Here is a 23,638-nt window from a genome sequence, read left to right as displayed (position 1 = left end):
CTATCGCTCGTCTTCTGCAGCAGTATCCTTCCGATCCTCACCCTTCTTTATTCTTACAGCAAACAATACCACGGCAAATCCGCCTATCACAAGCCCGGTAGCCAGGAACGGAAGGCCAACCAAGCCTCCGCCTAGCGAGAACCCGCGCTTCAACAGTCCAGCGAGTAGTGGTGCCCCTACCATCGTACCCAGAGTATCCACGATCGAGATGAAGCTGTACGCTGTCGCGATCTGGTCTTTCGGAAGCAGGGAGGTAATGAAGCTCCGCAGCAGTAGAGGTGCGCCTTGACCGAGCGATGCAAGGACCAGAGATAAAGCCACGGAGGCGAGGTTAGGCGCGAAGCTGAACATGCACCACCCAGCTCCCAGAAGGATTTGAGACGCTCGCAGAAGATAGAGGTCCTTCTTCATGACTGAGAGGTGTAGCCTGTTGACCAGCGTGTTGGAGACGAATGGGATGATGAAGAAGAGGAGAACCGCCACCGTCGCGCTGTAGATCATGGCTACGAGCGTGGCGTCGGAGAAGGTGATGTCGTAGCGAGCGCTGAGGTATTGTATCACCAAGGACGCGCAGACGCCAAGGAAATCGTGGCCCAGAAATGGTGCGATGAGGACGGGAACCCGCCAGTCTTCGAGGAGGAATGCTGTGGAGGTTCGGAACTGTTTGAGGCAGCGATCGGCAGTGGTTGTTGCTGATTGTGATTGAAAACTGAGTGGAGCATCAGGTTCCGGCGGGGGGAAGCTCTCAAAGGTGCTTGACCTCGCTGCGTCTATAGACGACGCTCGTGCTCCAAAGTTCAGTGTTTCTGGTGTAAGCGAGAACAAGGTCACCGCAAGCCCTTGCAAGCATGTCCCGGCGATGGCAGGTATCCAAGGATTATACCGCATCAGCCAGGCGGCTAATGGTGGCATTACCAGACCGGCCACAATACCAAAGGCACCTGCGCGCAGGAAGACGGCGCTCCGCTTCGCTTCAGGTGTGATGTCCGAGAACATGACAAAGGCGAGGGCTAAGGTCACCGCGCCACCTCCTCCGAGTGATCCAAAGAGGGCCGAGACCCACGTCATGCGGATGTCGAAGACTTGCCAGAACCAGGTGCTGCGATAACATTAGCTCAGACACTACTATAGGCGGTATGAAAAGACTCACACCAGCTGAATCCACGCGGACTTCAGCATAAGCGCTCCAAGACCTGCCAGCACAAACGGCTTCCTCCCATACCTATCCGCGGCCCAGCCAAGCGGGATAGCGAAGAGCAGGCTCGGTATGCAGTCTAAAAAGATCTGCCAACCTCGAAGGGTGACAAGCCTGGACTGCACTTCTCCGACTTTGCAGAACATCTCGTCGACACCTCCAATAGCACCCGGTCCGACATGACTCCGGTCAAGAAGTAGCTTGCTCGGGTCGCTCTGTTCGTAGTAAAGGTAGCACTCCACGGACTCGAGTATGCGCGTCTGAGGGCTCTGCAGTAGTGAATCGCCTAGTGAGTTGAGAAGGATGACTAGCATGAAGATGTGCGTGATTGTTTGGGTGTTCTGCCATGCTTTCGGTTGAAGAGGTGACTGTGGCCGTGAGTATGCGTCGTCTTCGGGTTGCGCGAGAAGAGGTACATCCTCGCTGGTATTTTCTCGCCGCGCTGGTGATTCTCGCATGGCTCCTGACAGTCGAGCCGGTGGCTAAGGCAGACCACAAGCTGATAGTCCACTTTCAGAAAAGGTCGCAGTCGAGACAATCAGGTCTGAGAGTTTAAAAAAAGAACGTGGCGAGCTGCTCGCCTCGTGTCGCCATTGACAATGCTTCGTCTTTCATATCATCTCATCGTCGCGATGCCACTGGAATACATGCAATGCAGCCAGCATAATATAAATGGCCAGGCAGCTGCATTTGGCTCGTTCTCGCGAAGTAGACCAGGAGAAAGCTGAAGTCTTGGTGCTGCGCCCACTGCGTGGCAGGGATGCGAACGCCGCTCACAATTCGGCTTCAAATCCTTCCAACTCCGCTCCGAAGACCGCACGAGTCTCGAATTTCGAGTGTATCGAATGATGATGAGACTCTTTAAGGAGGGACTGTTTCGAAACGCCGATATGGTCAGATAAGCATTCAAGCACAAGCTCGACGATACAGAGGACTGCCAGGCTGTGTACAAATTGAGGAGCTTTTCCGTCGTTACATGACTCTCTAGAACACAAGCTAAAGCATGCGCATACACATGGCCATGCTTCATGACATGAACATACGATGATCCGAAAGGGGAATGACAGCATCTCTGTACGACTCCTCACCTCACCCTGATCGCATATCCGTCCCCCACGATGGCTAGCGATGGATCTCGTCTACGGCCAACCGCTTGAGCTGGCGCCCTCCGCCCGGTCTCCGCCTCCCAGCGCACAGCGTCCTCCCGGACCCTCTTCCAGCTCTGGGGTCCCTTTCCGTTCACGCGGCGGCACAAATCACTATGAGGTCGATCAGCAACCGAGAGATCAATGGGTGGAGCTGTACTCACGCCACTCGACTTCGACATGCTCGACTTTTAAGTTCTGCCGCCCGGCGCTTCATTCCGTGCGGACTCTTCGATCTCTGGCAGCTGGCAAAAGATTGTGTTAGTATGCAGCAAGGCACCTTTCCAGAAAGAACGGGATAGATTCCTTCGCGGCATGCGATCTGGAGACGTCGAGTTTGCGCAGGCGGTCGACTGGGATGTTCGGGTACTCAGAGTCGGCTTGAATCAGCTCCTCATCATCCTCCATTATCGTGTCCTCGTCCTTCGCCGCTTACACAGCTGCGTCATGGCGCGCAAGCCCCTCCACGGCAGCATCATGATCGAACAACTTCTCGGCACTGTCGTCGGCTTCATCGAGCGCGATACGGAGCTCTTCGATATCCCTACCCAGCTGTTCGATAATCTTGTCGTACTCCTGTCCCCACCGAATGCATGCCAGGCTGCAACGGTATTCCAGAGAGTAGCGGCCTTGACACAGCAAGTGTTTGCCTCTAGCCAGTCGCCTAGGCAGGAGCCTAGGAGAATGGACGTCTTGATTTTGTGATAACGAGGAATAGCGGTGTGGTCGAGCAAGATGCGCGCTTGCTCGACGCATTCGTCCAGGCGGTCATCATCAAAAAGCTGGGAGCACTCGTTGTAGGCGTCGGTGAACTACCTCCTATCGGTAGTATTCATGTCGAGCGCGGTAGATCCTTGCCTGATGGCGTCCATGTTGAGGAAGGTCAGCTGATGATGGAGTTGAGACAGGGCTCCGAAGGTCTCAGAGGTGATGTGAAGACGAGCGAGAAAGTTTGCACACGCAACCTCACCTCATCACGCTGGCGGCCACAATTCTGTGCCGGGTCAGGAACCACTCACCCCGAGGGATGGTCTCGCTGCTATTGCAGGATACCTCCGCGAAGCCGACAGGCCGTCATGGAATAATGGGAGGAATCTAGGCCCCTCCGGGATGTATGCTCGCGGAGAGGCTGGAGCCAGGAAGAGATGTAGAGCATGAAAGAAAAATGCATCCTCGTAGGAATGCATGCAGGTTATGCAGCGCCAACAGGCCGAAATTTCACCCCTGCATGCCCGCCAGGCTAGCAGCTTTGTTCTCTGCAACATCATACTATCGTATCATACATAGAGGCTCGCCGCTTTGGGTCCAGGATATTTTCGAAGCCCATGAACAAACCACCAGACGACAGTCAGAACAACAACTCCCACCAAGATCACACTGTTCCAGTTCATAACTCCCAGTGGCTCCACCGGATAGGCGTATGGAAAGCAGAAGAAGACGTTGAAAAAGAGGATCAGCGTGCAGGCGATCGCATTTACAGCGTAGCCGTACTTCCCCATCCAGAATGGTCCAGCCGGGACGTTCTGGCGGTTTGTGAGTAGGTGGGGGAAGAACGCCAGGAAATAGCTCATGGTGGTCAGGATGATGAAGCTGCCCACTAGATCGGTGAATGCCGTTGCACTGCCGAGCTGAATTGCGCCAAAGGCGGTGCACAGGGTAGCGCATAGTATCGTCGAAGGCACGGGGCAGGAGAGTTTCTCGTTGACCTGCGAGAAAAATCCAGAGAAGGGCGTCGCGTTGTCTCGAGCCAGGACCCACCAGAGCCGCCCAACCATCAATATTGTTCCAATTGCACAGATGATGACGGACAGGAAGAGGATGAAGAGGAGTCCGAATGTCGCTCCTTGGCTCTGCGTCGCCTGCATGTAGACGGTCGCCAATGGGAAAGATCCATCACTATTAGTCACCTCTTTTAGATCGCTGATACCGTAGAGGATGGCAATGGCATAGAGGAAGGCCGTGATGAATCCGAGTCCAACCTGGGCGAACACAGCTTTGGGTAGGTCGACGGAACTGGAGATTGGAGATCAGACGGTCAGCATCCATCTTAAAATTGTTTCGGAGCTATCCTCCGTCCGACTCGCAGGCAGGACGGCTAAACTGAAGGGGACGTACGGTCTGGGTAGCTCTTCTGCTAAGTGCGTCACTGCGTCCGGCGTACCAATAGTAAAGGCGCCGTTGAGACTAGTCATGGTCAGCTACTATCTATATTCAAAGAGCCGGCCGGCATGTCAAGGACAACGTACACTCCGGTCAGGAAGGCGACGCCATTCGACCATCCCGTTTGATTCTCGAAGTCCTTCCAGACGAACTGTTGCAGACGGGACTGTCAGCAAACGTTCTCGATCCTCCGTCTACTCGAATCCTTCTGCCAATGATCGGATCGTTGTAGCAAGAAGTTATAACCCATGGGAGGCTGCGAGGGTGTCTGCACTTACGGCGTTCGTGGCATGCTGCTCCGGCATCGCAGCAACGACGATGATCGTCACCAGACCGCCAACCACAATCAGGAACAATCCAGCGTGCTGCAGGTGTGGGATCAATCGGTTGCAGAAAATAACGAACGCGGTACACAACCAGGTAACCAGCACGAAGGCCACATACCTAGAGTGATGGATGGAACGGTTAGCAGATCTTTCGACAGTTGAAAGGAAGATGGCCCCTCCACCCATCAGGTTGACTTACTGATGCCATGGCTCAATGGCGAACCCCGGGTGAAAGACAGCATACATCTGCACGAGTATGTTCGCCGGGATCGAGACAATAGAGGCGAGGTCGAATATCCAGCCAAAGAAGTTGAGCGATCCGCAGAAGAACCCGATGACTCTTCCGTATCGCGGGCCAGGAGTGATGGATGCCCAGTGATATACGCCTCCAGATGAAGGCACCGACGAGGCGAGCTCAGCAATGCTTGCGCCCACGAACTGACAGAGGATGAATCGATCAGCTGTGCTCGCATGCGGGAGTCTTCCACATGACACTTACGGCGTAGTAAACGCAGGCGGTGATGAACTATGTAGGATCAGCAGTCGTTCTCCATTGTGGCCCCCATCTTTCAGCCATTCACTGACCTCATATAAAATTCCAGGTGGACCTCCGTTCAAGACTGCGACTGCCAAACTACCCCCGAATGCCACCCAAGCATTGTCAATGGTGAGAGCTAATCCACAGATGGACCACAGACCATACTGTCGTTGAAGCTGGTCTCGATGGCCGGAGGCATTGACGATCGTTCCTTCCTTCGAGACCACAGAGGTTCTCTTGTCCGCCGCTTGCTTGAGGGCATCAGGCGACAGAACGTCTCCATTCTCTGTTGGCTGCTTCTCCTGGAACGAAGCAGCTGCAGCGTCCTGGAAAGACATGCTGCCTTGTCGCAGAGGATCCACGTCGTCTCCAATCTAAGATGACCTGAGAGGTTGGCCACCGGCTGTTCTCGCTCGCAAAGGTGATGGCGCGTGAGGAGGTTTGTTCGATCGCAAGTATAATAAGCGGGATGCTCGAGAGACACGAGGTCTAGCATGCGGCTTCTTCTACTCGTTACTAGTACGGAATAGGCCACTCGAAACTAATCGCAGTGGCCATTCACCAACGTGGGCCACCCTTGCCTGGTTCTGCCACATTCACCAGATCTCGCCTGCATCATCGCCAATCTCTGTCGATTGGGAAAGACATGGGCGTAGATAAGAGATTGCTCCACGCGCATCAATCAGATTTGAGAAGCGGCGCAGTGTCACAGGGCTGATTTACCGAGAAAAAGTTCTCTGATAGCCGTCCTCGCTGACCAAGCTCTTTACCAATTGATTCCACGTGGGAGCTTTCTCAGAATGACTGAGTGTCATCCTGTAAGTTAGGTGAGGTGGAACAACTGGGCAATGTCTCAAAATGAAGGGAAGTTGCTTCCTTCCCAATACAGGTTAGCTCTCCCGGTACCCGTCCCGCCCTGCTAGCAGAAAAGCAAATCCGAACTTCTCCTGATCTCACCGTAAGCCTTTGTCGGAACCCGTCAGGAAACGACCGCCTCGAGGTCGCTCCGCAGCTTGAATGGCCATGCAAACGCACGTATGGATCCACGAGCTTGCACGGGGTACCTTTGTCCGGAATGCTCATCAGGTCCACGGCAATGCTTATTACAACGTGATCGCGTCGCCTTGCAGCATGTTTGTCGATCATTTTTCGGCCACTGATAAGCTCGCAAACTTGCATCGCCGCCAATAGAAGTCGAGACGACCTCTATCTCACCGGCGAAGTATTCGGCGTATGAGTGAGCCATTGAGTCTGACCGAGCTCGCATTGCACAGAGTCCGCAAGCTCATCCCAAACACAGTGCAGTCTCAATGCTGTGAAGGCGTTGCCGGCTACAGCGAGCTCCTCGCATTAGTGTAAGTACCAGTTGATTTCAATAGACTTCACACCCATCCCTCCTCCTTCCATACATGTATTTCCAATCTTCTCCTCTACTGCCCTGCAAATATGGGACGCAACATCGACCATCGCCTCCCTGACTCTTCTGGTCCTGAAGATGATACCATCACGTCAAGAGCTGGTTCTGGGGCTCAAAGTAGTCCTCCAGACGAACACACTGGCCTCCTCGTCAAACATGCGGACGGTATATCAGGAAAAGACGAGCTGAGCGAAGATGGGGAAAGCAGTTGGAAGCGCACTGCCAGGGAGTTCTGGATCTTGTTCAAGGGATCCGTCCCCGTGATCCTCGCCTATGCTCTCCAAAACAGCCTGCAAACAATCTCGGTCTTGGTCGTCGGTCGACTCAGCCCCGAGGCCCTATCCGTTGCCGCTTTCTGCTACATGTGGGCAATGGCTACGGCTTGGCTAATCGGGATGGGGGGAACAACGGCCATCGACACTCTGGCAAGCGCATCTTTTACTGGAAGCAAGAACAAGAGTGACCTGGGCATCATCCTGCAGCGCGCTTTCGTGGTGTTGACAGCTTTCTACGTTCCGGTGGTCATCTTGTGGTTCTTCTCGGCCCCAATCTTTCGGGCGTTAGGCCAAGAAGAATACATCGCTCGAGACGGGGGAGCCTTCCTCATGGTCCTTATTCCAGGCGGCCTTGGATACATCTACTTCGAATGCATGAAGAAGTTCCTACAAGCGCAGAGCATCATGCGGCCAGCGACATATGTACTCCTGATCACCTCACCCATCAACGCCGGGCTCAACTTCTTGTTCGTATACACATTCGACATCGGTCTCCTGGGCGCACCTCTCGCCACCAGCATCAGCTATTGGCTGAGCTTTCTATTGCTGCTGGCGTATGCGCGCTTTGTCAACGGCTGGGAATGTTGGGGAGGCTTTGACAGAAGATGCTTCCAAAACCTATGGACCTTTTCGAGGATCGCCGCTTTCGGTGTGGTTCACGTGGGCACGGAATGGTGGGCTTTCGAGATCGTTGCCATCGTAGCTGGCCAGCTCGGGAGTGTTTCGCTGGCCGCGCAGAGTGTGATCATGACCGCGGACCAGGTGATGTATACGATACCCTTCGGGCAAGGAGTCGCAACTTCAGCCAGGGTCGGGAACCTACTCGGAGCTCGAGATGCTCGCGGTGCAGCTCGAGCGGCCAACACTGCTGCTGTGCTCTCAATGGGCCTTGGCCTCGTTGTGTTGGCGATTCTGATGGGCACGAAAGACAACTTCGCAAGACTTTTCAACAATGACGAGGATGTTGTGAGACTCACAGCAAGAGTACTACCCTATGTTGCACTCTTTCAGGTCTCTGATGGGCTCAATGGCAGCTGCGGCGGATCATTGCGTGGCATGGGACGACAGCACATAGGCGCAGCTGTGAATCTTCTCAGCTATTACTGCGGAGCTCTGCCTCTTGGCATCTGGCTCGCGTTCCATGGCTGGGGTCTGGCGGGTCTCTGGCTTGGGCAATGCATCGCCCTATACCTTGTGGGCTTTATCGAGTGGGCGATTGTTGCTTTCAGCAACTGGGACAAGCAAGTCAAGAAGGCATTCGAACGGATGGATCCAAGCGAAAGGGCGGAGATTGGCGAAAGCCAAGGCAGTTGATATTATATATTATAGTCAAGCTGTCGCGGATCAATTCACAATTTCCATTTCGTGGCCTTGTCCAGACCATGACCCGTCTTCACCGCCTAAGTGGCAGTATGTCGTAGCTGATCGACATGTCCCTGGAGAACACCACCCCACCTCTTATCTATCATCACCAAACACCATCACGTCAGACAGCAGAAAAGCATTGCAGTCAAGGCCCAAGCTGTCCGGTGGTGATAGTCTGACTTCGGCGTTGCAATGCGAAAACGTAAGAACAACACCGATGAACCCGCCGGCAGACGCCCCTAGGCACACCGTTCTGCCTATCTTCAGGAACAGTCGTAGCTCGATGCAGACCCCGGCGACCTTTGAGATGGTGACGACACATTCGTCAGATTGTCCTTCCTATTTGGAGTAGCTCTGGACGAGCTCGTCTTCACCGTATGGTGTCGTTAGGTAAACCTGCGAGTAAGTACACGTGAGGACGATAACAATGCTGCAAGTCGTTGCTAGGGTAAGCAATCTCTCTCTTTTCGTTCTGCCATCATTGTCATCTCGACACACAAGATCAAAGATGTTGAACTCCATTCCATTCGTGCTTGCTCTAGCAGCCTACACTCAAGCTCACGCTGGACACGAGCACGATCAAGAGCCACTAGCTGGCCCTCTGGAAAAGCTATGGTACAACACGATCCCGGGTGATGGAGGCACTCAGGTATGACAGCATCGAGAAAATGGAGGAGCGACGGGAGAGCTGATATCTATTAGGCAGACTCGGTCTTCTCGGGCATCAGCACCTTCGGCAGGCTTCCTTACCACCCATGCCTCGCGAACGAAGACGTCAAGTACGACCTTGCGTTTATAGGTGAGCGTTGGGCATTCGAGGCTCTTGGGGATATGGCTGACGGTACACTCCGTGGATACCAGGCGCTCCGTTCGACACCGGTACCTCTTACCGCCCTGGTGCAAGATTCGGCCCGTCAGGTATAAGACAGGGCAGCAGAAGATTGAACCTCTAGTAGGTGGTCAACAAGGTGTTTGAAGTGTCTTTGGGGCTCACCAAGACCCCTTCTAGTGGCGGTTACAACGTTCCGCTGGATGCGAACCCCTTCCATGACTGGGCAAAGGTCCTGGACTGCGGTGACATTCCAGTAACATCGTAAGCAACATCGTTCCTGACAGTCGGTCTGAGACTGACCATGTGCAGCTACGATAATGCCTTTGCTATTCATCAGATCGTACGTCATGTTCACCGGGCGGAAGAGCTCATCTTCGTTTCCGCCATCGATACACCTGCTGACCCCTCCATCTACCACTCCAGGAAGAGGGCCATAACTCGATCCTGATGCGAGAGCCCGCGACCAATGCAAAGGCCAAGGGCCTGTCAAAGAAAGGCAAGACCTTGCCACGAGTGATTACGCTCGGCGGCGACCACACCATCACACTGCCTCTTCTCCGCAGCATGAACAGAGCATATGGTCCGATCACGGTCATCCATTTCGACTCCCATCTTGACACCTGGAGGCCGAAGGTGTTTGGAGGTGCCCCAAGCCACCAAGCCAGCATCAACCGTGTGTCAATAGGTATCCTCCCTCTACCATACCTACTGACCATACATCAGATGGGACATACTTCTACCACGCCAGCCAAGAGGGCCTTTTACGCAACGACACCAACATCCATGCCGGCATCCGCACGACTCTCAGTGGGTTAAGCGATTACGAGAACGATGGGTACTGCGGATTCCATATCGTGGAAGCGAGGGAGATTGATACCATTGGGACGGAAGGCATCATCAAGAAGATACACGAGCGAGTCGGTGGGTACCTTGTGCGCATGGAGACATCTCGCCACATGCTAAAACCAGCAACAGGCCACACTAACCCCGTCTACCTCTCCATTGACATCGATACGCTCGATCCAGCATTCGCCCCAGCGACTGGGACGCCTGAAACTGGCGGATGGTCCACTCGTGAGCTCCGTACAATCATCCGTGGGCTTAAGGGTATCAATCTCGTCTCGGCAGACATTGTTGAGGTCGCTCCGGCCTACGACACGAATGCGGAGCTCACCACGATGGCCGCAGCTGATACGCTGTATGAGGTGATGTCCTTGATGGTGTTGGGAGGACCCCTGAGTGTGAAGGAGGATGACAGCAGCACCGAAGATGCGTGATTCGCTGTTCGAAAGAGTCATATGCTTTTCGAGTTCACAGCCTCATTGGGGCGAGATAAAGCGTACCAGTTGCATTCTGTTCCAGGTAGCATTGGTCAGAAGGAATAACAGATTTTCAAAGGGTTACTTCCGTTCCCTAAACCGTTGTCGTTCCCTCCGTGTTCTCCAAATCGGGCTCGATCGAACTCATTGAGAGCAAAGTCCCCTCCAGGCTGTGAGTGATTTTGTTTCGAACGGTTGGTCACCACCAAGTGGACTCTGCCGTAAGACCAAGCGTGTCGACGTCAAACGCCGGGTGGACTTCGCCTTCCAGTCGTGGACGTCCCTTGATCATCCATCTTCGTGTTTCGTTGAGATTGTGGGGGCCTCGTATCCAACCAGGTGTCGAGTCGACGAGGTCTGGCATTGGATGTCGTTGGAGAGACCGTCCGGGTTGGTCGGACAAACGCGGATACAGCCAATGAATCCCTGGCGGGCGCTTCGAGCGGAAACCGTCATGAGCTGACGCGAAACTGCGGAAGGTCTTGCCATGTTCTCAACTGGAATCAGCCTTTTGAGTGCGCAGCGATTATGGCACCTCAAATCTTAGTATTCGGTCTACCGCGAACAGGCACGCAGAGCTTGCTAGATGCTCTCGAGATCCTTGGTTGCAGCAAGACCTACCACATGCGCAACGTGCAAGAAAGAGGCCACATCGACGACTGGATCACGTTGCTGAAGCAGAGGAACGAAGGCGAGGGAGTTAATCTCAGTCTGCTTGACCATCTGTTGGATGACTGCGAAGTATGCATAAGGAGCAGCGGTCACTCCAACTAGTAATCGTTTTGACGGACATTCACAGGCGGTAGCTGACTTTCCAGTATCAATCTTCTATCGAGAGCTGTTGCGTCTCTACCCAAATGCAAAGGTCGTCGTGACATCTCGAAATGAAGATGAATGGATCAGATCTATGTCGACAACATTGATCGATTCTCATACCAAGCCTGACGCCGACACAACGCGCCCGATGCGCCCGCTGGCAGAAGCGTACCATACTTATTGCTGGAACAATGACTTCACTCAATTCGGTAGAGAATACTATCGGACGTATCTGCGAGACGTGAGAGTACTTGCGAGAGGCAGAACGGTATTGGAGTACCATCCTGGTGACGGCTGGGCTTCGCTGTGTGAGTTTGTCAAATGTGACATTCCGGAGGAATCCTTTCCACGAAAAGACGAGATGGCGCAGTATAAGAGCGTAGAGAAGGAGTTGGTGAAGTAGCATTCACACGTGTGAGCATCTCGTTCAATTGCACAGATGTCTGCATTCCGTCCAGTTTCCAAGGATCAGGTCGGCAGGAGTTAACGTCCGGAAGCTGCCATCAGCCCCTCAATCCCTTCATGACCTCCTGCAATCTCTCCCATCCATCTGTACCCTCCCAACTGTCCTTGCCCCTTCCCAAGATACCTCTGATCGCAGTCCTAGCCTTGAACTTCCAATCCTTCGCAACTAATTCCCCAGCACCCATGCCTTCAGTCTTTTCTTTAGGCCCTAGACTTTCATACGAATCGCAGAGCCGTACCGTTGCTTCCACAACCTCGTCCCATCTGGTCTCGCTTTCCGTTTCCCAGCCTGGCTGCGAAGTAACAACACGCCATGCTTTCTCCTCAGCATCTAATGCAACCGACGGCTTGTTCCTCCACAGAGCAAGCTTGCTAATGAGCTGCCAAAGACGAGAAGAGCCTGTGATCAACGGGACGACGTTCTGATCGACGAATTTAACGACCATGCGAGGTAGGCCAGGCTGCTCGGGATCGTGTCTATCGCTCACGGACATCACATGCTGAACGAGCAAGTGCAAGATCTCGGAATCAATGCACTTCTCCCCGTCGGTTGATCCACGCAGGTCGATGATCCTCTTCTGTGCCGCCAGGATCGAGGTGTAGTCGGGTGGTGATGTCGATGCCGAGACAATCAGGACGTTCTCCCATATCCGATAAGAATCGTGCTTGAGTGTTGCTGCGCGCTTCAGCGCTTGAAGGGCGTCCTGCCGATTCTTCTGTATCGATGGGATCAATGCGTTCTGGTCGTCCTGCTCGCTTGGATCTTCCGGGTCCTTTCGCAACAGAGCAGCTGCCAGATTGCTCCACGCTTCGGCGTCCGTCTCATCCAGCTGCACACACCTCGAGAATGCCTCCACGGCCTTGTCGAACTCGTCAAGCTCCAGCAATGCACATCCCAGGGCAAACCAGCTGCTGTGATTGAGCTGATTGGCCTTAAGACTCTTGCTGTACGCCTGCGCAGCCTTGACATAGTCGTTAGATTTTAGAAACAGCCTCCCTAACGACCGCTGTGCCCGGGCGTATCGTTGGCCCGATACATCCCACGCCTTCTCATACATCTCAGTCGACTGATCGATGTCGCCCAGGATGCAGTACAAGCGAGGGGCGTCAGATGGAGGTGGTTCTCGAGGCGGCCCCGTCCATCGTTCGTTGTCGTCGACGTCTTGCTCCGACCCCTCCTTGCTGGCGGCGAATAGTTGGCGACGTACAATCTGCCGTGCCTTGTCCTCCCGTTCAGTGGCTGCCCAACACAGCGCCGCTTCAGCCCACATCTCCAGTCGTTCGTATATGTCGAGAGCAGACCGCAGACCGCCAAGCTGTACCCATCGCGATGCCAGCTCAGCCTCCAACTCCCACCGCGTTGGGGAGGCAAGCTGGAAGACGTAACGAAGACGGTCCTGAGCAGGCGCTGACTCAGATTCTTTTGCTCGTGGTAGGAAGCTGCTGGTTGCTTCAACGTTGCTGTTCGCGGGGTCAGACTTCTGCCCGCCTGTCTCTGCTATGACCTGGTCGACAAGAGCTTGAAGCTGAAGAAGGCCGCGCTCTACAGTGCGTGACCGGTAGCCCTCGATGCGACTTCGAACGAGGAGGGCCTGTGTATAGACCTGCCAGTTCGAGCTGCCACCTTCTAGCACACGAGTAGCATATGGGAGGGTCTCCTCCCGAGTTAAGCCGTCTTGCGGAGAAGTGTTCGTGATCGACGATGCTAGAAGGAGAAGAATGGTCGAGTCGAGCGATTGAAGCTGTGGCTGGTCAGCAGGGTCTGATGTAGAGAGACTCTCTGGGAGAGACCCGGCTTCGACAAGCTTGGTGAGGTCCTTCGATGGTTGAGTGAACGAAACTGACTCCAGCAGAGTGTCGTCATTGAGATCGCGGGTATCAGGTTTGACTTCCGCTTGCTCTTCTCTCTCGATCGACTTTCCGTTCTGTGATGCGTGCTCCGCTGAAGAGCGGCTACGAGCAAGCACGACCAGCTGACTGACGTCCGTCTGTTGGAACTTGGTGCGTTTGCCCAGGAGGCCGGTCAAAGCGAACTCGAAACCCTGAGCGTCCTTTGCTTTCTGCAGATCTTCCTTTGCGAACTTGTCCGTGCCGTGGTGGAGGTGAATGGTGGCCTTTTCAAGCAGGTACTCGGTCTGTGTTTTCGCCTGTGACTCTGACGAAGCCGTATCCAGCAAGTCCTCATCGAGCATCCTCAAGTCGTCCTCGATGACGTCTTGTAGGCTTGAAGAGACCTCCGAGAGCAGCCTCTGCTGCAGGAACTGAGCCCTCACTTTGGCCCACCTTGCCGCCCGGATGTTCTTCAAGATCGGTGGGCATGTAAAGATGGCATCTGCAAGGCAGAGCAACTCTACATTGGGGGTCAGGCTGTACGCTGCGATGCCGTCCATGCCCAGGCTTTCCAGTAAGGACTTGCGCAGGTCTCTTGTCCGCTCAGCGCTTCCAGAGACATCTTGAGGGAGTAGAAGGGCTGCAGGTGAGAAAGGCAGGGGCGGACCGGTCACGTTCGACTGTACAAAAGCCAACAGGGCGGCGTAACCGATGCAGAAGAAGACACTCTGCTTCTCTGGCCGTGTGCGATCTGCCAACAGGGTACCTAGCTGGTGAAAGATGAAATCATTCCATCGAGGAAACTCTTCTAGCGCGCTGCTCCTACTCTCATCCGGGTGTCCAAAGAGGTCCCGAGCATCCGCATCGGCCAGCAGGTCTTCATATTGGCCATGCTCGAGCTTCGAGATGTACGGCTCCGTCAAGGTGGCGAGCTCGGTGGGCAGAGTCTGGCGGAAAAATGTGAGAAGTGCGTCGGCCATGGTGCGCGATACCGCCGTGCTTTGCAGGATCCCCGTAGCCGACCAATGTGTACAATCGGAGCAGAGCTGTCGTTTGAAACTTTTTCGAAGTTGGATCGGTGCTGACTAATGTTGCCCACATTGGGTTAGAGCGAGAAGGCGACGAAAATGCCAAGCATCCTGAAGGACCACCCCTTCAATCCAAAATTGCTTGAACTTGACGATACTACGGTATACTGCAATGTAAGGACGAATGTGAAGCGCGTGTGTGCAAGCCGAGTCTACAACTCTACGCTAGTCATGCATCAAAGCTAACATGTACAGCAACCAGGACCTGATGAGCACATGTTCTGTCCGGTCCCCAGCATGTCATGCCATCTTACGGCTTGTTAGACCGTTCTCGAATCGTTTCGATAGTACTCTAGAGCATTGGGCCACGGAGGTTGACGGGCAGAGAGCGCTTGTTGCCGGCGTCACCCTCAGTGCCGTTTTCCGGGACAAATACGCCCAAGTTGACTACCGATCGTTAGCCGCCCTTCCTTTACAACACTGCTATGTATTTGACCTACCGAGCCACGCTGCACTGTTGAATTCACTGAATATAGCCTTGATCCGGAAGTTGTATTTGTCGCCAGGATTGGCCTGGACAGTCTCGATGATGACGTTGCCCACGACAGGCTGTGGTATGGCAGTCAGCGACGCTGCTGATCTAGCAGGTATAGAGGCAGACTCACGATCCTCGCAGTCTCTGTTGGCTGCCCATTCGCCGAGCGACGGGTCAACCACCGCATGCTAACGCTGTTACACCCGTGGAACCTCTGCAGCTTCTTGAACGGGATCTCTGGCTGGCTGCCCTGCGCATCCATGAATGCTTGCCTCCCGACGAAGGTCGGCTTCTCGATTTCGACCGGCTCTCCATCGCCCCCGTTCATAATGATGCTGACGGCAGAAGACCAATCGACAAAGTCCTCAGTCAGAGCCTCGAGGGCAAGCTCATCTGAGTAGTTCTGGATGAGCTCGCGGAAGATATCGGCAGCTTGCTCCGCGTCTTCATCTGAGAGGCAGTAACCGTCGGGCTGAACACCTGGGCACTGAGCACCGGTAGATGGACCGCCTGGATAACCAGGGTGGCTGCCAGGAGGGCCCCAGTGACCTGGCTGATGAGGTGGGCCAGACGGAGGTGAGGGCCAGGTGTATTTCGTCGGTTGCGGCTGGTATGCGGTCTGAGTGCTTCCGGTACCATACGCTTCGGGATAGGATGGAATGGCGAGGGCAAAGCCGGCAAACGCTGCGGTTGCGACGAGCGACGTGGAGAAGTACATTATTGTTAATCAGATTTGTTGTATGTGTTGCAAGCGATAAGCGATAGTCTCAAAGTGAGTGACGAATTTGTAGCGATGGTGAAGGATGATGAATGGATGTCTTCTGCCTTTTGGAAGATAGTTGAGACCGGACCAAGGTCAGAGATATGAGAGATAATATACTTGCTTTACCACCGGTTGTACGATGGCCTGAGAACCCTGCAATTTTAGCAATCTCACTGCAACGCCGGTCTTGGTCTCTAGGCATTCTGGCAGTGAATGCGGCCGCCAACACTCGCTACAAAGTCGTTGCACCTAGCCATCAGGCAATCTTGGACAACCGGGTCTGGGCGTGCCTTGGCTTCGTGAGGCTGAACAAGACGCTGCTTGAGTCGTCTCTAAACGTGAGGTCGTTGATCGTGGCAAAGCTTGTAGTCAGTAGAAAGTACCATGAAAGTCGCCGTAAGATGCTGTAGTACAGACATGCATCTCTACAACAAAGGAACGCTGTATACCGTAGCACACAGATCAACAGTGCAGACGTCGAAGTTCGCCGGCGTTGTGGTGAAGTCGCAGAGTTGATCAGCCCTAAAATAGAAAGCGCATGACTTGCCCCGGCCCCAAAAGTGGTGAGATTCGGGGGCGGGGCGGAGAACAAGGGGTCCGCCGCTGAGCGATGCACGTGTTTGGTGCTCCTTAGATTGCTCGGTTTCGCCTACGCTACTCTTCAACAGACAGCTGGACCTCACCTTGAGGCTTGCCTTGCGAACCTTACTCGCCGTGTCGAACGATAGGTCTCACCTAAGCAGACATCGCAGCCGCAAGAAGCACTCGCGTTGGTTAGTCGAGCCCGTAGAAGGGATTATCTGGTGTCTCCGCAGGAGTGCTCGGCTGGCCGCCATCATGGTTGTTGTTTTTCCCCAGTCATCCAAAGGCCATTAGGTCATAGGGGGTCGTCTTGTTGAAATCCTACGCGACCGGTCAACAATCATTTCGCACAGTGTAGCAAGTCACTTTGATCCTACAGCCCGGCTCGAACCCCTGAACGTGAAATACGCAGCTCGAATTGAAGATCTCATCACAATGCTGGATCTGAGCCGGGTCAGACTCCCTGCGGTTGCAATTCAACTTCTAGCACGCCTTCGAATAGCCTCAACGGGTTTTCTAGCGAAAGGGAGTGGTGGAAGTTGAGGGAAAACGTCGGCAAGATAGGCAACTTGTTTCACGTGATTGCGGTATCAGTAGAGTCCTACAGTGACAACTTCTCATGGTGTTTCTACGACCAAAGTGTTGCTCGTCTTTCTTAAATCTACGCTAGACGGGTCCCTGCAGCGGGAGTGGCCGTACCTGCGTCAAAAGCCGTGGGCGTCATCAGAATTTCTAATAAAGCCTCCATTGACTCACAAACATCACCTTGAATCTACACTTACCCAGCGACTTTCGGACCAAGTCGCACGTACACACGAAAGAACTTCCCCTGGCCAATACGCTTTTCAATACTGAACCTGGAGCTCCCGCACAGCCGCGAAAAGCAGCTCAAACATGGAAGGCCTCAAGAAAGCCTTCGCGCGCGCGAAGAGTGAGAGTCGAACACCGCTGGTAGCCTATGTGACTGCGGGCTATCCCACCATTGCGGAATCGGCAGACATACTGCTGTCCATGGAAGCGGGGGGCGCGGACATCATCGAGCTGGGCCTCCCCTTCACCGACCCGATAGCAGACGGCCCGACCATTCAGGTGGCGAATACACAGGCACTCAACAATGGCACAGGGACCAAGACCTGCCTCAAGATCGTGCGAGATGCGCGAGCGCGCGGTCTTAAAGCCCCGGTCTTGTTCATGGGCTACTACAATCCGCTTCTGGCTTACGGAGAGGAGCGCATGTTCCAGGATGCGAAAGCTGCAGGGGTGAATGGCTTCATCATGGTCGACTTGCCGCCAGAGGAGGCTATCAGGTTTCGGCAGCACTGCACCACCTACGGTCTTTCATATGTCCCACTCATTGCACCCGCCACCAGCGAGAAGCGCATGAAGCTGTTGTGTGGTATTGCGGACAGCTTCATCTACGTCGTGAGTAGGATGGGTGTGACCGGCGCGACTGGTGTGCTGAGCACAGGGCTGCCCGATCTCCTGGACAGAGTGCATAAGTACTCCAAAGGGATACCGGCCGCTGTCGGCTTCGGAGTCAGCACCAGAGAGCATTTCCTAGAGGTGGCCAAGGTGGCAGAAGGGGTTGTGATTGGATCGCAAATCATCACAACCCTCAAAAACGCACCGCAAGGGGAGGGGGCGAAGGCAGTGGAAGAGTACTGCTACCAGATCACCCAGCGGAGAAATCCAGCCACGTCTGTCACGAACGGGCAATCGAACGGACAGAGCAATGGGCAGCCGAACGGCACAGGCATCAGCACAGCAGCGAACCCCAATGGCGATGGAAGTGGCTGGATCTCACATTCAGACGCCGAACCACCCAAGGATATATCAACGGCAGATCCTACCAAGCAACCTGCGAGTGAGAGTGACCCCATAAATGGCAAGGTCCACGTCGACGCTGTTGTTGAGGGCTCAGGCGGCACCGGCATTGTCGATCAGCTTGAGGCCTTGAACACCGATGGCGCAGAACCTGAGCTCATGCCTTCTCGCTTCGGCGAGTTCGGTGGCCAATACGTTCCCGAATCACTGATGGACTGTCTTGCAGAACTCGAGAAAGGGTTCAACGATGCAAGAAACGACCCGAAGTTCTGGGAAGAGTTCAGGTCGTATTATCCATACATGAGCCGCCCATCGTCTCTGCATATCGCGCAGCGACTGACTGACCACACCCGTAAATCCTGCAAAGACGGCATGGGAGCAAATATCTACCTCAAACGCGAGGATCTCAACCACACTGGCTCCCACAAGATCAACAACGCAATCGGGCAAATGCTTATTGCGCGCCGACTAGGCAAGACTGAGATCATCGCCGAGACTGGAGCTGGACAGCACGGTGTTGCAACTGCTACCGCTTGTGCGTATTTCGGCATGAAATGTACTGTTTACATGGGTGCGGAAGATGTCCGCAGACAAGCTCTCAACGTGTTCCGGATGAAACTGCTCGGTGCATCTGTGGTCGCGGTCAACGCCGGCAGCCGAACGCTCAGAGATGCCGTCAACGAAGCTATGCGGAAGTGGGTTGAGAAGCTGGACACGACACACTACATTATCGGATCGGCGATAGGCCCTCACCCATTCCCGACAATGGTCCGGACGTTTCAAAGCGTGATCGGACAGGAGACAAAAGAGCAGATGAATAAGCTCACAGGCCGGCTACCGGACGCAGTCGTGGCATGCGTGGGTGGCGGGAGCAACGCGACTGGCATGTTCCACCCTTTCAGCGAGGACCCTAGTGTCAAGCTGCTTGGTGTGGAAGCTGGTGGTGCTGGACTCGACACTGACAAGCATTCGGCGACACTGACTGGTGGCAAGCCTGGTGTCCTCCACGGTGTGCGTACATACGTACTGCAATCTGACGAGGGCCAGATCAGCGACACCCACTCGGTCTCAGCTGGTCTCGACTACCCAGGCGTGGGGCCAGAGTTGTCCGGATGGAAAGATAATTCCCGAGCGAAGTTCGTTGCTGCTACGGACCCTGAAGCGTTCATTGGCTTCAAGCTGATGTCAGAGCTCGAGGGCATCATACCAGCGTTGGAAAGCAGCCACGGTATCTTTGGTGCGGTCGAGCTAGCCAAAACGATGAAGCAAGACGAGAACGTTGTCATCTGCCTTTCCGGACGAGGCGACAAGGACGTGCAGTCTGTGGCCGAAGAGCTTCCTCGTATTGGGCCTGAGATCGGATGGGATTTGCGGTTTTAATTGGGTTGACCGTTGAACGAACAGGGAGTTTTGTGAAGGGGTATCTTGGGTCAAACAGCGAAAACCTCAGGAAGCGGACAACATGAACGTATCCATATGAGCTACATTATGCAGATCACACCACGGCGCCCAACGCGCAGCAACGGCTTTCAGCCTTGCCACTACTAGACTCATGCAGCTTTTTCCGTCTACTCGCTTGATCGTCGTGGAAGTGTGCTTAGTTGTTCGCGTGCAAGAGTCCATGCATCTCCCTCGTTTTCATTTCTCTCCAGCATATATACAATATACACAAGTCTCGTGGTATCAATATCCAGGGTCTGCCGACCACCACCACTTCAAGGAGACGACAGGACTCCCTACCCATACGTCCAAACGACGCCTGTCGTAGTATGCTTCCCATTGCGCCGTCCGTTAAATGTAACTCGAACTCTTCTACTTGTCACTCAACATGCTCTGTATGCTCGACCACTTCTGAATCAAAGCGTCGTAGTCCGACTGGGTCTGTTGGAAATGGTCAGTACACATTTGGCAGTTCATGAGAATGAAAGGTCCTCACCTGCGCATGGAGCATCTTCACATTCACAAGTTCATGCTCCATCTCCTCCATCTCCTCCTTGAGTACCCTGTTCTCGCTCTGCACCTCGCTGTTCCGCTGCAAGATGCGATCCATCTCCTCCTTCAGCCTGGCCTCGACTTCCGCCGGCTGCGCGTCGACCATCTTCTGCAGCTCTTCCACCTTCATCTTCATCCCTTCGTTCTCATCCATCAACGTGTCGTTTTCGACCTTGATGCGAACGAGATCGCCGGCGATGTTGACGTGCTCGTTGTCTTGCAGTTGCGTCCGCTCTTCGAGGCCTCTGATCTTGACGGTAAGCGCGGAGTTGGTCGTGCGAAGAGTTTCCAGCTCGACTTCACGCTCATGCGTCAACCGTTGCGACTCCTCCCACTCGGCTGTGTATTGCGCCAACACCGCCTCTGAGATCTGGATCTCGCATGCATCTCGCACCATCTCGTCAGCGCGGTACAGCTCCTTATCTGCGCCTCCAGTCACGGAGCCGAAGAAGCCCGAATCCAGCAAAGACGACGCCGAGGGCGATTTGTCGATGTAGACATCGAACACCTTCTCCTTAAGAAAGTTCGTTAGCTGAGCCATGTCCTTCATGCGTAGCAGCGCATCCCGATTGTGCTGCATCAGCACCAAGCCGAACTTCAGGATCGCCGTCAGGCCTTCGCTAAAGAGCAGATCGTACACCCGAACAACGAGCTGTAGCGGGAAACGATATGCGAACAGCGTTAGGAACCACTGCGTGGCGTACAGCTCTGGTGACACGTTTCGCCGCCGCAGATGACAGTACAATGCCGGGTCCTGATCTTCCAGAAGCCGCTCGAACTGATAGAGTCGCAGATGTAGTCCAGCCATATCTCCCGTGAACATGCTCCGCAGATCATACTTGCTCATCAGCCGCACAAGGAGCGTAAATGCTTCCTCCTCCGTCATATTGAACAGAAGTGGCATGGCAATGAAGTTGATGCCCTGTGCATAGCCCACACCTTCGTCGAATAACGCATACGCCTTGCATACTCCAAACAGCCCATCTTGAAGACCAGAAGCTTGTGTAAACTTGCTGAAAGACGTCCGCGAGCCGAGATCTCGCCTAATAGCCTTCTCCAGCTTCGTGAGTGCAGCAGCTTCACGCTTCTGCTTTTCGGCGAACAGCTTAAGCTTCAACTCCTGTTCGTCACCCTTTACTGACAGAGGTGGACTGGCTAGGTTCGAAGTCGCAGGCGTAGACTGTACTGAGTGGACGCTTGCTCTCGAGGAGGATTTGTCAGAGTCTTCCTTCTCCGCCGATTCATTCACGTTGTCTTGCGATGGTTTCCTGGAAAGTGACTCTGGTCTTGAACCATCTACTGCCAGAGATTCTGATTCCGCTGCAGATCCCCTGCACTTCAACGTCTTGTAGACATTTTCGAGCTCTGCGTTTTTGCTCTCTGCCATGACCTGCCACACCACACCACGAATCGGAGACGGAATGCCAGATGATATCGCCCGGTTCAGATCTTCGCCGCTGGTCCTCTGCACGGCCGACGGTCCTTCATACACCACAGCCTGCCAAAGATCCCAGTCCACAGGCCTAGGTTCCTCAGCTGGGCCGGCTGTCAAACCGGAGGCTGTGCCTGGCGGTAGGCTCGGGTTCATGGGTGGCGATTTCACTATGCTGGGTGTTGACGACGATGCACGATGTGACCGGGCTTCCGGTGTGTCGTTCCCAGACACAGTCTCGATGATGGCAGCATCGCTTGCGCTTCTTGCAGTCGATGGATCCCAGTCGTCACCATTCTCGACATGCCCATTCATACCCGAGAAGCCGTTCTCTTCTTGCTTCCTCAAATTTCGGAACTGGTCCTGTAGACTTGGTCTCGGGCCATCACCTTCATGTGTGTCAGAAATCGTTGCTAAGCTCTCGCCTGCGTTACTCTTCATAGAAGCCATTGAAGCTCCGGTATTCCTCCGGTCCATGCCAAAGCGGCCCTCCTGCCTGGCGGGTGGAGATCGAGCGGGCTTTCTCATGCTTCCCATGCGTCCCAGGAACTGTCCCATACGTGTAGATGCCGTCCTCATCAGACCTCCAGGAGGCGTTGGCGACGTGCTAGGAGCTTGACGCTCGCCAATATTGCGTTGCTCTAGTGCTTGAATGCGGCCCAAAGATGATGGCGGAGGAGGAGATTGGAGAGACACGTCGCCTGATAGCCCTGGGACCATCATCTTCGTCGGCGACACGCTCCTTTCGCGGTCTGACTCCATTTCAGGCGGTGCCAGAACTGGCACGTCCTCTGCTGTGGCCTGCCGGGAATGTGACTGTAGACTTGAGCGGATGTTCGACAACGAAACACCTGCCTCCTCGTTCTGCACCGTGCCTCCGTCTGCCGTCCCGGACTGCATCTCCGCTGTGACTTGCCGGGAGGGTGATCTCGACCGGCGTTCCTTGTCCTCGCTCTCTTGGCCACCAGTACTGGCCACCAGTGCAGGGGCGGTCTCGGCCGTGACTTGTCGCGAGTGTGACGGCCCAGGAGATGCCTCTTGAGGGGTTGACTGGGCTATGAGGCTGGGTGCTGCTTCGGCGGTATTCTGGCGTGAGTGCGAAGGGAGCACGGGTGTCTGATTGTCGTCGTCGCCATTCACCTCCTCTTCTTTATTTCGAACGACGTGTAAAACCTCTGATGCTGCAGCGGGGTCCGAGGGCAGTTCCCACGAGTTGGGCCGGGCGATCTGCTCTTGCTGTGCTGCCGCGGGCTGTTCTGCTGTCGACGGCACCTTCTCCGCCGTCACCTGCCTCGAATGCGACGGCGCGTTGAGTGGAGGGCTCGCTTCTCCTGCAAACATTGCTGGGTCGTCACTGATCCATCGAGACAACCGGGCCGACATTTTCGGTTGGTCCTCTTTGTTCTCCACCTTGCTTGTTCCCCCCTCGGCATGCCCATTGATCCCCAGCCCTACCGCCGGCTCACTCCCAATCTTGATACTGCTGTTCCTGCTCGGTGTGTTGGAGGTCTGGCGAACGGATTCGGCGGCGTCCTCGAATGCATCCTATGTTCGTTAGCTAACCCACTCCATTCTTACCCATCCCACCATTAACAAGACCCACCGATGCTTCTCCCGGGGTCACATCGTCGTCGTCTGGTTGGCGCAACCCATTGCGCATGTCTGCCAGGGACACCATGGGCGACACCTTTACGGGCAGCTTGGGACCAAGCTTGCCCGACCTGCCTCGTGGCAAGCTATCACCACTCCCGCTTCTGATCACAGAGACGGGCCTTGCGCTTCGCCTTCGCTCTATCGGT

The 23,638-nt window shown here is 54.6% G+C and overlaps 10 protein-coding genes across 10 annotated transcripts; 5 read left to right on the top strand and 5 right to left on the bottom strand.

The window, feature by feature from the left end:
• Positions 1-1,653, bottom strand: LTR77_000517 (uncharacterized protein; the record flags this gene model as incomplete). Its single annotated transcript, XM_064797782.1, has 2 exons — positions 1-1,099; positions 1,151-1,653. 2 exons carry the CDS (start codon positions 1,651-1,653, stop codon positions 1-3), a joined length of 1,602 nt encoding a protein of 533 aa, XP_064664016.1.
• Positions 1,654-2,655: 1,002 nt separating this feature from the next.
• Positions 2,656-3,045, top strand: LTR77_000516 (uncharacterized protein; the record flags this gene model as incomplete). The annotated part of the gene is made up of 1 exon (XM_064797781.1): positions 2,656-3,045. The coding sequence occupies one exon, from the start codon at positions 2,656-2,658 to the stop codon at positions 3,043-3,045; it is 390 nt and encodes a 129-aa protein (XP_064664015.1).
• A 572-nt stretch (positions 3,046-3,617) lies between these two features.
• On the bottom strand, positions 3,618-5,702 carry LTR77_000515 (uncharacterized protein; the record flags this gene model as incomplete). The annotated part of the gene is made up of 7 exons (XM_064797780.1): positions 3,618-4,353; positions 4,456-4,524; positions 4,587-4,651; positions 4,779-4,944; positions 5,026-5,264; positions 5,326-5,352; positions 5,412-5,702. The coding sequence occupies 7 exons, from the start codon at positions 5,700-5,702 to the stop codon at positions 3,618-3,620; spliced, it is 1,593 nt and encodes a 530-aa protein (XP_064664014.1).
• Positions 5,703-6,810: 1,108 nt separating this feature from the next.
• ERC1 (ethionine resistance protein) lies at positions 6,811-8,370 on the top strand (the record flags this gene model as incomplete). Its single annotated transcript, XM_064797779.1, has 2 exons — positions 6,811-8,022; positions 8,068-8,370. The coding sequence occupies 2 exons, from the start codon at positions 6,811-6,813 to the stop codon at positions 8,368-8,370; spliced, it is 1,515 nt and encodes a 504-aa protein (XP_064664013.1).
• A 559-nt stretch (positions 8,371-8,929) lies between these two features.
• Positions 8,930-10,530, top strand: LTR77_000513 (uncharacterized protein; the record flags this gene model as incomplete). The annotated part of the gene is made up of 7 exons (XM_064797778.1): positions 8,930-9,070; positions 9,124-9,339; positions 9,378-9,514; positions 9,563-9,593; positions 9,677-9,926; positions 9,977-10,174; positions 10,229-10,530. The coding sequence occupies 7 exons, from the start codon at positions 8,930-8,932 to the stop codon at positions 10,528-10,530; spliced, it is 1,275 nt and encodes a 424-aa protein (XP_064664012.1).
• A 570-nt stretch (positions 10,531-11,100) lies between these two features.
• LTR77_000512 (uncharacterized protein) lies at positions 11,101-11,791 on the top strand (the record flags this gene model as incomplete). The annotated part of the gene is made up of 2 exons (XM_064797777.1): positions 11,101-11,313; positions 11,372-11,791. The coding sequence occupies 2 exons, from the start codon at positions 11,101-11,103 to the stop codon at positions 11,789-11,791; spliced, it is 633 nt and encodes a 210-aa protein (XP_064664011.1).
• A 100-nt stretch (positions 11,792-11,891) lies between these two features.
• Positions 11,892-14,663, bottom strand: LTR77_000511 (uncharacterized protein; the record flags this gene model as incomplete). The annotated part of the gene is made up of 1 exon (XM_064797776.1): positions 11,892-14,663. One exon carries the CDS (start codon positions 14,661-14,663, stop codon positions 11,892-11,894), a length of 2,772 nt encoding a protein of 923 aa, XP_064664010.1.
• A 400-nt stretch (positions 14,664-15,063) lies between these two features.
• On the bottom strand, positions 15,064-15,964 carry LTR77_000510 (uncharacterized protein; the record flags this gene model as incomplete). Its single annotated transcript, XM_064797775.1, has 3 exons — positions 15,064-15,158; positions 15,212-15,320; positions 15,377-15,964. The coding sequence occupies 3 exons, from the start codon at positions 15,962-15,964 to the stop codon at positions 15,064-15,066; spliced, it is 792 nt and encodes a 263-aa protein (XP_064664009.1).
• Positions 15,965-17,485: 1,521 nt separating this feature from the next.
• Positions 17,486-19,795, top strand: TRP3_1 (anthranilate synthase / indole-3-glycerol phosphate synthase; the record flags this gene model as incomplete). The annotated part of the gene is made up of 1 exon (XM_064797774.1): positions 17,486-19,795. One exon carries the CDS (start codon positions 17,486-17,488, stop codon positions 19,793-19,795), a length of 2,310 nt encoding a protein of 769 aa, XP_064664008.1.
• A 432-nt stretch (positions 19,796-20,227) lies between these two features.
• Positions 20,228-23,517, bottom strand: LTR77_000508 (uncharacterized protein; the record flags this gene model as incomplete). The annotated part of the gene is made up of 3 exons (XM_064797773.1): positions 20,228-20,296; positions 20,352-23,384; positions 23,443-23,517. 3 exons carry the CDS (start codon positions 23,515-23,517, stop codon positions 20,228-20,230), a joined length of 3,177 nt encoding a protein of 1,058 aa, XP_064664007.1.
• Between the last annotated feature and the right edge of the window lie 121 nt (positions 23,518-23,638).

This window comes from Saxophila tyrrhenica (genome assembly GCF_035928015.1).
Source record: "Saxophila tyrrhenica strain CCFEE 5935 chromosome Unknown scaffold_1, whole genome shotgun sequence".
NCBI classification, from domain to species: Eukaryota; Fungi; Ascomycota; class Dothideomycetes; order Mycosphaerellales; family Extremaceae; genus Saxophila; species Saxophila tyrrhenica.
Note: the sequence above shows the minus strand (reverse complement) of the source record. Positions and strands in the feature narration are given on the sequence as shown.